This window comes from Gambusia affinis, linkage group LG01, assembly GCF_019740435.1.
Source record: "Gambusia affinis linkage group LG01, SWU_Gaff_1.0, whole genome shotgun sequence".
Classification (NCBI taxonomy): domain Eukaryota; kingdom Metazoa; phylum Chordata; class Actinopteri; order Cyprinodontiformes; family Poeciliidae; genus Gambusia; species Gambusia affinis.
The window spans coordinates 34636568-34648202 of record NC_057868.1 but is presented as its reverse complement, the minus strand read 5'-3'; the positions used below and the strand labels follow the sequence as shown (position 1 = coordinate 34648202).

The 11635-nt window shown below is 36.1% G+C and overlaps 1 protein-coding gene across 1 annotated transcript; it reads left to right on the top strand.

Moving 5' to 3' along the window:
- The first annotated feature begins 7805 nt into the window (after positions 1-7805).
- Positions 7806-10398, top strand: tcf15 (transcription factor 15). The gene is made up of 2 exons (XM_044129719.1): positions 7806-8733; positions 10049-10398. The coding sequence occupies exons 1-2, from the start codon at positions 8254-8256 to the stop codon at positions 10109-10111; spliced, it is 543 nt and encodes a 180-aa protein (XP_043985654.1). The 5' UTR covers positions 7806-8253; the 3' UTR covers positions 10112-10398.
- Positions 10399-11635: the final 1237 nt, after the last annotated feature.

The window sequence follows — 11635 nt, the reverse complement described above, 5'->3', positions numbered from 1 at the left end:
AAAAAATACAAATTTGGTAATTCTTCACCTGTTTTCCTGGGGTCTTTCCCAAAATGGAAAAGACAAGTGAAAACACCAATTGAAGCAGATGTTTTCTGATTTTTATAAATCAGGAATTGCATCCAAGCAATGGTGAACAAACTGTATTACAGAAAGTTAACACAATAAAACATGCATTATCTGCAGCATAGTTCATTAAAATGGCACATTCTATTGATGTATGATAGAATATGTACATATGTAGGCACACTTAATGATATTCTAGACTTCAGCATGTTGCAATAGACAATAGATCGATAGCATGATAAATTAATACGAGCTGAACATTTTCTATTTGCATAATTTATCGTTTTTCTCATTTCTTTCTCTCTTTCTTCCAAAAACTGGATGACAAAAGTCTTCAGGTTGTTTTTTTGTGAAGGACAACTTTGTTTACAGACACTAATAGCTCAATTCATTTGTTGTTTCTGGTGTTTTGTTTATTTATGTTGTAAATTTAAAATGTCGTCCAGTTCCAGTGTTAAATGTCGATTCAAATTTAAAGATTATTAATGTTTGAGAATATGTTCTTACATCATTATACTATTACCTTTATATTACTTAAAAATGGTCAGTTTCATTGTGATAACTTCGGGGACAATTTATCATCCAGCAAAGCTTGTGATTGTGACCATTAGACCATTGCTTCAGGAAATTAATTCATCAATTAATTTCTTTACCTCAAGTAAACATGTACATGTGGTTCCTCTGCTTTTGTGCATGTTTATTTGTACTTTTACTTAACTATAGTGTTTACAGTGTGAGTATTTTCTCCACAACTGCTTACCCTGAAGTTTTCCCTTTAATATTAATCAATTAATCAATCAATGAAGTTTATTTGCATAGCATATTTTGGCAGTAAGGCAGTTCAGAATGCTTTAAAAAAGTCATAAAATCATCATACAGTTACCAATTGTGAAACCAGCAGCAAATTTACTTACTTTTTGTCGAGTGCCATCATCAAAATCATCAGTACAAATCCAATAAGTTGGTCAAGCAGCTCTAAGAAATTGGGGTTTTTAGCCTTGATTTAAAGGAAGTCGGTGTTTCAGCTGTTTTTCAGTTTTCTGGAAGTTTGTTCCATATTTGTGGTGCTTTGAAGCTGAAAACTGTTTCTTAAATGCTGAAGTGTTTTTAAACTTTTACTACTCTATTAAAAAATTTATGTCATTTTAGTCTCTTCATGCAGCCAAAAAGCATGGAGGGAGCCACACATAAATAAAACTCAAAATTTGTGTCCGTTTAAATCTCTGATGGCTTTCAGTAGCTGGACTGCGCTCAAGAAATTAAAAGTGAACTTAGTTTGGACAGGAACTCGCCTCACCAGCTTATTGTTGCCCTCTCATTGCGTTTGTCAACATTAAAAATGCAAGCTGAAAAATGATCTCCGGTTCGCCAGCTCGCACATTTGTTCCACTCTGGAGAGCGTTCCAGCCAAATCCTCCTGAGAGAGTTTTTAACTTTAGGTGTTTGAGTGGCTGAGGATTTCTCACAGCTTCCTATCCGGAATTCCCTCAGCCTGCCGGTGGCAGCAGGCGTGTAATTTGTGCCAGATTTGCAATGCCGTTTCCACTGATCCTCTGACCTCACAGCACAGAGGCACTGCAGTCCAACCTTTCTCTCTGTGTAGTTGTGTAAAAGTATACTTGGGATGAAATAGCAATAGGTTTTATTTGGCACACAGTCTTCAAACATAGGGCCGTGATTCAGCCGACTTAAAAATTTACACGGAGATTTGCCCTGCCAAGGAACGTTTCCTTGGCATAAAAAGAATGTATGGCCACAACTAATGATTATTTTAGTTATTCTGACAATTAATCGATTAATCGAATAAAAAAACCCCACAGATTTTGCATGTGAGCCTTTTAGTACAATTTTAGGAATATGTTAAAAGATGCAAATAATTCAATTGTCTTTTAAAAAAAATAAGAATATAAATATTTTATTTCCAAAAATGAAATGACAGTGCTCTTTCTCGTTTGTAACAAAGGATTCAAATACTTCTAACATCAATATTTGAAAAGCTGAACTATTTCTGCTCGACTGACCATCAATACGCTATACAGCTGATCTGTTGGTTTATTTTTTTATTAATTAATAATTGGATTACAAAAAATGATTCATAGATTATTTTTTTTATTTGGTGAAACTTAATTCAGGTGAAACTTAAGTTCTATAGAACATTTTTACAGATGGGTTTTCATCTTGCATGCAAAATGTGTAAATATTTTTTTGTACAGTTTTGGATTAATTGCTGCTTTGACTGTTTTTCTTTCAGCAACTTGCCTTTTTTAGAGTCTGTATACTCTACACTGCAAAAACACAAAATCTTATCAGATATTTTTGGTCTAGTTTCTCATGCAAATATCTTAGTTCACTTGAAATCAAACAAAACTAATTTACAAGTAACTTTTCAGGAAGATTTAGTAGGTTGTTTTAAGGCAATTTATTAATATTAATGGGAAAAAAAAACTAGTTTAACTGGCAAAATATTTCACTTATAACATGGGAGAAATGTCTTGTTATTGGTGAAATAGTTTACCACTGGAACTACTACTTTATTATTAGTATTAAGGAGTATCTGACTTAAAACAAACTCCTTTATAATGCTGAAAAGTTACATGTAAGTTAGATTTATTTTTGTTTAAAATTTCTTAGTATATTTGCACAAGAAACTAAACTATCTGGTAAGATTTTGTCTTTTTGCAGTGTAGTTAACAATTATTTAATTGCTAAATTAGTTGTTAATTTTGTCAGTTATTGATTAATCCAATGTTTAAATGCCTTAATTACTGTAAACATAATGTAAGCTTGTCAAATGGCTTTACTGTATTTATCTAAATGAGGTACCAAAGCCCCAAACACTTCTGTATTCTCACCTAAGAAGAAAACAAATCATCATCTTCTGACTAGTTGTTTTGAATCATCAAGCACGCTTAATGTTAATTAAGAAACTTTTAATGACACTAAATGGGTGGATTTTAAAATCTCACGACTTTCTCAGAAGTAACATGAAAACACAGGTTGAAAAGACTCACTGAGACATGTATATCTGAGAACCTTGACCTCTGGGTTCGCAGCCCACTGCCCTGCATGTTTCAGATGTTTCTCTGTTCAGACAAACCTCACAGTTAGAAGAAGCCTGTTAATGTCCCGCTGATTTAAATCAGATGTTTTAGCACAGGAACATGCAGAACATGCAATTAAAACATGCAGGAATGTAAGATCCTTAGAATCACTGATTCTGGAGTTTCTCCCAAACAGTTGTGTTCATAATGATAGCTGAGCGTTTAAAAATGTGTGCAGATCTCAGAAGATTCACTAAATGTTCTGTGTGCATATATGCTAGGACTGAAATGATTAATCGTCAAGTAATTTTCAACTAATTTAGTAATAAATTAAGCTTTAACAGGAGTATACAGACTCAGAAAAAGGCCATTTGTTTCTAGTTTTTAGTATAAATATATCAATATACTTGAAATAAGACAAAACTAACTTACAAGTGACTTTTCAGCAAGATATAGAGCTTGTTTTAAGTTAGTAATTGCTTAATATTCTTATTTTTTTTAAAGCACCAGTTCCGCTGACAGATTACTTCACTTATAATAAGACATTTTACCATGTTAAAAGTGAAATAATTTGCTAGTGGAAGTAGAACCATTTCATCAATATTAAGGAGTTATTGACTTAAAATAAGCTCCTATATCTTGCTGAAAAGTTACTTGCAAGTTAGTTTTGCCTTATTTGAAGTAACATAAGATATTTACACTAGAAAATAAATAAAAATGACTTGGTAAGATTTTGTATTTTTTGCATTGTGTGCAGAATAACCACATTGACATGATTGGCTTCATTGGAAGTGTAAGCTAAAAGAAAAATAAACGTTATTTGAGGGTTTTTGAAGAAGGAAGACCACAAATTTGTGCAAACTAAAGGAGCCTTCTGGAGCCTGAGATGCGTCTCGTTTTGGGAGTTTTACTTTGAGAAGATCACAGTGCAGCCCAAAACCTTCACTGGATCATTTCTTTAATTAATTTCATTTGATTTATTAACGTTTATGTCATTTAAATAAATAGGAAAATAAGATTAGTCATTGGAAAATGCAAAAATTGACAACCACAGGTAGTTATAAAAGTGAGTTTTATAGACAACTGTCTACACAAGCTGTGAAGACTTTTTATCCAAGAAAAAATCGCATTGTAATCAAAGAACCAATATTTATGGTATTATTTCATCACTGAATCAATGCACCTGCAGCCTGGGAAGGAAAATGTGCTTAAACAGTTTGCTGTGTCTTAAACAGAGCTGCCGTTTTCTCCCTAAGCTCAGAAATCCAACGACCCGGACCTCAGCAGGTGGCTAAACCAACATGCTTTCGCCTCATCAGGATTAACAGATCTCTGCAGTCCAGAAGGACCCAACAGCATTTCATGGCTCCATTTGGACGCTGCATCCATCCACAGCCTGCTATCCATTAAAGCCCCAGCAAGAGTTCATGATATGTGCAATTAGCCAAAGAGACGAGGCTTGCAGCATCATTTGCTGGCTAATAGTTTTGAAGGATTTGTTGATATTTGGTGGGTTTAGTCACTAGACATTCTAACTGAAGACAAGAAAAAACTACCTCAGATCTCATACACCTTATCAGTAATTTTAAAAAGTAGATAATTTCAATTTTAAGAGAATGCTGTATTGGTGTTTGTCCCCTGAAACTGTGGTTTGCTGATTGGGAAAGAAAGTTGGATGGAAAATGAGGGGGGAAAAAATGGAATCCAATACATTTTTAAATCATACATTTGATTTTTTTATTTTTTATTTTTTAAATATAATCAGTTTTTGAATGATTATCATGGGTTTATGTGGTAAAATATTCAACAGTAATGAAGTCAGAATAACCTGATTAGATATTCAACCTCAGAACCAGAGTTGGGCAGTAATTCGTTACATTTACTTGAATAATTTTATTTTGAAGTATTTTTAATCTATAAAAATTCTGGATTTTCTACCCAGTGAAAAACAAACACACACCTGCAGTTTTTGTTAAAGTTTCATACATTTTTCATTGAAAGAAACTTATTTGGAAAACAATTATTTTGCCTGATTTTATTTATTTTTTTGTCACTTACATAAATTATTGGTCCTTAAAACACAAGAATTTCCACTTAACATTGTATTTTTTCCATCTTATTATGTAATTTTTCAACATTAGATGATTGATAAATCGATCAGTTACTCTGTACTTGAGTAGATTTTTTACCAAATACTTTTTTTACTTTTACTTGAGTAATTTCTTGGACAGCTCCTTTTTACTTGAGTGAAAATATTTTGAAGTATTTTTACTCTTACTTGAGTACAACTAAAATCAGAAGGTATGAGGCAGCATGTATGCTTAATAAATGTAATAACTATGGAATAGTAAATAAAAGTGAGAAAAGAAATGTTAAATTCATAATTTCTTTACACACTTTGTGTCATTGCCAGAAGTTATTGTTGTTTGCGGGACCATGGCATGGAAAAGTTTGGGAAAACCTGCCCTGACAGACCTGTGTGCTCCTTCAGCTGACAGTCAGGGCGTCTGATCTCTCGCTGTTGATGCAGCTGAGGCACGTTGAAGTGTCTGAATTGGCTGCCAGCTTGAGTTTACGTGGCTTGGAGGGACTAAATCATCCATTTGCCACCGCTTTGTTGTTTTGAACCCAGGGCAGCGAGCAAATAAATCCCTGTCATTCCAGGATCATCTGTTCATTGTTTATTTACTCACACTTAACTTTCTCCTGCTGTCTTGAAGCAGGAGGACGTCCCAGCAGGAGCCACTGCTCTAACAAGCATGCTAGCTTTTTACAATAAATGCACAAATGTAATGTCTGTCCCCGAAGAGAGTATTTGCATTAAGGAACATCTTACACTTTTTGTTTTACCAGCTAATAAAAGCAGATCTCGGCATGTGGCACAGAAAAATACACTGACTATAATTGGTCCCTAAATGCCTCTAAAAATACTCCAAACTTCCTAAAGTCCTGGCTAAAAATATTTGGTGCAACATTTAAAACCTTTGCTGTTGCACACAGTTACAGAAGTGATGCTTCAATGAATATACAGTGGTTTGTAAAAGTACTTATAGCCCTATGTTTCACATTTCACCACTTTGCAACCACAACTAGTTTATAATTTTATTAGGACTTTATGTGATTAATCAGAATAAACACACAGCAGAAACCACAAAATCTTACAAAGTATTTTTGGTCTAGTTTCTAATAGACTTGAAACAAGATAACAAGTAACTTTTCAGCAAGATATATGAGCTTTTAAAAAATTTGTTAATATTGATTAAAATGTACGAGATATAAGTGAAATAATCTGCCATTGGAGCAAAATATTTTTCCCATATTATAAGTTAAAATGTCTTCCTCCACTGGCAGATTATTCCACTATTAGTTTTTACTTTTTCATCCATTCAATATGAAGAAATGATTGACTTATTGACCATTGGTGGTTGTGTCCAAATGTGTCTCTGTGTAAAAAGTCACCTGATGTTTGTGGCACGACTGACTATGAAATAAAAATAAAAGCAAAAAAAAAAAAAAAAGGCTAACAAAAGAAAAATTCTGTTTTGTACTTAACATTTTCCATTTAAGAAGATATAAACTTGGAATAAAATATCTCATCTTAAAAATAATTCCAAAAAGTATTCATCTGCTTCAGCTCCAAATGCCAGAGCGCCAAAGTTGTAGCGCTCTTGATTTGCTGTCAGTGCCCACAAAGTCATTCCAAGGACCACAAACTGCCCCCGAACCACACTTTGGACATCCCAGGTTTTAACGAGCAGCAATGTTAATGTAGGTTTGCAGTTCCTCTTTCCTTTTCTGGATTTATGTTAAGAATACCCACACACACTGTATTCACTAGTATAAAGGGAAGTGGTTGCACTTGGTTAGGGTTATTACAGTAAAAGGGGGCTGGATATAACTGAACTCTTTCAGATTATTTTTGCAAAAATGTTTAACACTTTTTACCATTTTTATTCCTTTTCTTAATAATCCACTACTTTGTGCCAATTTATGACTAAAATGTGGCAAAAAGTGCAACTTTATTTTTACACTCTTAAAAGCTTCTGGAATAATTTATAAATAATCATCCTAAACTCAAAAATAAATACTTCTATCTATCTATCTGTCTATTTTCCTCGTATTTATCTGCTGTTTTCAAGATTTTCTTGAATTTTTACAGCTGTAGTAAAAACTTTACTGTACTTTACTGAAATAATCGACTTTATATGACAACCTTTATGTTTCCTGATGAGCAAATAGATGATTCCCTCAACCCAGCAGAACAGAAACTGATTAGGGCCATTACAAAAAAAAAAATCTGATTCTAATCTCGAAATTCTCTCTTTTAATCTTCTGAGACCAAAAGTCAAAATTCTGAGATTCAAGTCGGAAAAGTCAGAATTGTGAAGAAAGAAAATCAAATTCAGAATTCTGAGATCAAAAATCTGAATTCTGAGATTAAAAGTCAGAATTTTGAGGGGGAAAAATCTGAATTCTGAGAAAAAATTTGGAATTCTGAGACTAAAAGTCGGAATTTTGAGATTAAAAGTTAGAATTCCAGGATTAATAGTGAGAATTCTGTGGGGGAAAAAAGTCAATATTATGAAGGGGGGAAAAAAATCTGAATTGTGAGATTAAAAAGAGAATTCCTGGATTAAAGTCAACATTTTGGGATTAAAGTCAGAATAATTTGTTTTTCAGTGGCCCTAATCCTCTTCCGTGCATGTGAAGGACTTATGGAAAAGATGTCAAGACGCATGACTAAAAATCAAGGTTTATTCCACCAAATATTGATACTTTTCACTCTTCCTACTCTAAAAACATCGTTGGTGTGAACATGCTGCTGTCTTGTGTAGACCACTTGCCATTTTCTGCTACTAATAACCTGATATTTCATATTAAAATAACAAAAAGTAAACATTTTGCATGGGACTAGAGTGAGCAGGCAGCTCCTCCCATCCAGCTATAAGAGCCCAGCTGACCTGCGGGTCCGTCCACCCTGAAGTAGGCCAGCTCAAGCTGCCTCATGAAGGCTTGGGCTGCTTCCTCAGAAGCTTTGGTTCGAGGATCTCTGTCCCACATGGAAATGTAGACGCAGCTCGCCGGCCTGGTTTGTCTTCCGGAGCGACTCTGAAGCGGATTAAGGAGGCACTGGTAACTTTTAATCATGACTTTCGCCATGCTGCGGCCCGTGGCGACGCACTTGATCTACTCGGACTTCACGGTTACCAACTCCGAGGACGACGAGAACCGCAGCGAGAGCGACGGCAGCTCGGAGCAGAGCTACTGCGGCTCCACGGAGAAACGGAGGCGCATCTCCCGCAAGCTGGAGGGCGACTCCGCGGTGGTGATGAAGCAGCGGAGCGCGGCCAACGCCAGGGAGAGGGGCCGGACCCAGAGCGTCAACACGGCGTTCACGGCCCTCCGGACTCTCATTCCCACCGAGCCGGTGGACAGGAAGCTCTCCAAGATTGAAACTCTCCGACTGGCGTCCAGCTACATCTCCCACCTGGCCAACGTGCTTCTGATCGGGGACGCCGGCGCGGAGGGACAGCCGTGCCTCGGAGCGGTCCATGCGCAGGGCGAGGGCGCGGGGAAGCAGCCGCGCACCATCTGCACCTTCTGCTTGAGCAACCAGAGGAAAGGGGTAAATATATTTATGCAACTACCTTTATATTTATTCTACATAAACATAGCATGAGAACATGACACATTCATGTGGTGAACACTTGCGTATTTGAACGCTCTTAGTACAATCAGCGGTCATTTAAATTTTTTGCACTTTAAGCTGTTACTGCAAAGTCAAAACACGCAATAATGCAAAATAACCCCAAACAAAACAAGAAATACCAAAACAAAACCAACAAAAACTTCTAGAGTTCGAAAAATGTCCAAAACTCGTACGGATTGTTTTTGACGATATATAAATTCATATTTCAATTCAGAACAGTTTTTTTTTTCTCTTCTTCCACATAAAATTATTTTAAACTGAACAGAATCCACTAAATGCAGAACACACAGACACAACTTATTTCCATTGACTGGGATTTGTAAATGCCCGCAAATGTCTTTGTTTTATTTTTCTTCTTTTTTTTTTAAGTGACGTTTTCTCGTAACTTTATTGCACAGCCGCCATGCATTGACATTAAACGCTATTCTTTTCCGTTCTGCATGTTTCTCTTCTTACATAACGTTTTGTTGATGTTCAGCCAATTCAGAGCTGCACTGTAAAACTTTTAATGGCTTTATTAATGTTGTTACACTGATCTGGCTTTTTCTGGCACACACCATTTGCTTCTTTCTTTCTTTTTCTCTTTCTTTCTTTCTACTTGTAAATGTACTGTAGGTCTTCTGTTTGGAATCAAGCAAATAAAGGAATCACAAAATTATTCCTATTTATCCTTTTTCTTAATTTATTTAATTAAAAAAGTGTGTTAAACTACATTCTCATGATTGACCAAATAATACTGGGATTCTTGGATATAATGGGTTGAAAATATCAAATAATTTATGATTTCCTTCCTGATCTACAAAAATAAAATCAGCTGATTTCTATTCCTCTCTGATTTATTGGCACATCTCCACTTTAACATTTTTTGTCACTTGTTGATGACATTAAGCAACGCATTCTTTTTGTTTTAGTGTGATATATTTCTCTTGTAGCTGTGAGTGTCTTGCGCCCTGAATCGCCCCTCAGGGATGAATAAACTGATTTGAAATGAATTGAATCCTGGACACCTTTTAATGCACACATGCTTCAAGCTAGCTGAAACATTCCTCAAACAGATGGCTGTATGTCTTTAATGTTCATATGGTGACAGACAACACTTAAAATTGCAAAGTTGTAAAAAGAACAGTGTTTTGGGAGGAGAGTAATCTGGTGCAGATTTATTCAGTATTGCTTTTTTTGTTTTGTTTTTTGTTTTTAATCACTAGAGCGTTTTTTCTTCTTCCCTTTTCAGATTAAAGATGGGAAAGAGTGTTTGAAAATGCGAGGACTCGGTCCGCTGCGAGTGAGGCGCTGACCGGACGCCGTCGGTGGATCGTTTGCAACCTGAAAACCCTCAAGACTTTCTCAGGGAAAGAGCTGAAACTGGTGCAACAAAGAGAGCTCGCTCTCATGTACCTGTACACACATGCTGGATCAAAAGGTGGCACCAAAGAAGAGACTATTTATACTTGACTGAGACAACCGAGACTGTAAGACTTTCAAACATGCAGTGCATTTGTTTGAAACTTGTCTTGTCTTTTTTTTTTTTATTATTATTATTTGGAAGATGTTTTAAATAAAATATATTTTATCAAAATGAAAGGCATTTTTACAATCTCATTTGGTGACAGTGGATGTGCCACAAACTAAGGTTCAGTGCAAAACAAACATTTTTAAGACTCCCAGTTGCCATTTTGGATGAGTATGAAATGTTTCCTGCATCTCCCGAACCTTCGTGTCTCCATGGTTTCATCCAGAATGTTGTTGAGAAACTTACAGCAAAAATTTCAGCGTCTCTAGTGTCACTCCCCCCTTCAAATCTCACCATTCAGTGTTTTTCTTGAAGTCTGTTTCCGATTAGTCACGGCAAATAGTAGCCCACACTCTGCTCGCAGCCCCAACACAGCTGTTGGTGTGTCAGAGGGATAAATCACCGCCGTGGGCCCACTGGACAAGATGAGATGGGGTGAGAGGTGAAAGGTCGCAGCTCTGAAGTGAAGTGAAATGTAATGATGGCAAATGACGCGGTTAGACTTGTCCGTTTTTCATCTTTTCTTGTTAGTGGCTTAGTTCACGTTGTCAGAATGTTTTCACACTTGATAGTCCGGAGGACTCGGTTCGATTTGGGACCGAAATTGCAAAGTTAGTTGTATTTTCAGCTGCTGTGGTTTGCTTTCGCACTGCACTGTCAAACAAACCAAACCCTTTGAAGAACCTGTTCCCCTCCTCACCTGTGGTGGCGCTGCACTAAGAACCACTGAAGGAAATGACATGAAAACCTCAGAGGAAGACATTGAGCGCAACTTCCTCCTTCACAAAATGTAAACAAAAATGGAGTATGGCGTTTAGTCTAGCTTGTTTGTTTTGGTTGTATTTACCCAGAATGCCCTGCACTGGAGTCCACTTCATGCTTTTGGAGCGTCTCTGGTTCACTTGGCGTTCACATGTGCAGCAAAAATATGAGCTGAACATAATACAAAGCGCTGATTCATGCTGCCAGCAAAAACATGCTGCCAGTCTAATTATATTATCAATACCTCAGACAGAACACAAAATGAGATAAAATTTCCTAAATGTACAGAAATGCTCACCTCAGTATTTCTGTACATTTGAACTGTGCCAGAATTCACTTTAATCGAAGGGAGCTCTACATTTTCAGATGATGTTTGCTTTTTTGATCCACATTCACACCAGTGATGAGAAGGTTGATCCTTAATATTGCAAATTTTGATACCAAGTTGGTACCAGTATTGGGTTGAATGATCAATACTTTAGATTCAGATTCAGTCTTGAAATTTTATTTTGCTTTTGTGTCAAAAAGAGATTTGGTTTGCTCTTT

Bases quoted from the DNA above. Each gene is read 5' to 3' on its own strand.
- tcf15 (XM_044129719.1), top strand. From the start codon at position 8,254: ATGACTTTCGCCATGCTGCGGCCCGTGGCGACGCACTTGATCTACTCG. The intron at 8,734-10,048 runs GTAAATATATTT...TTCCCTTTTCAG, and splicing joins TGAGCAACCAGAGGAAAGGG to ATTAAAGATGGGAAAGAGTG.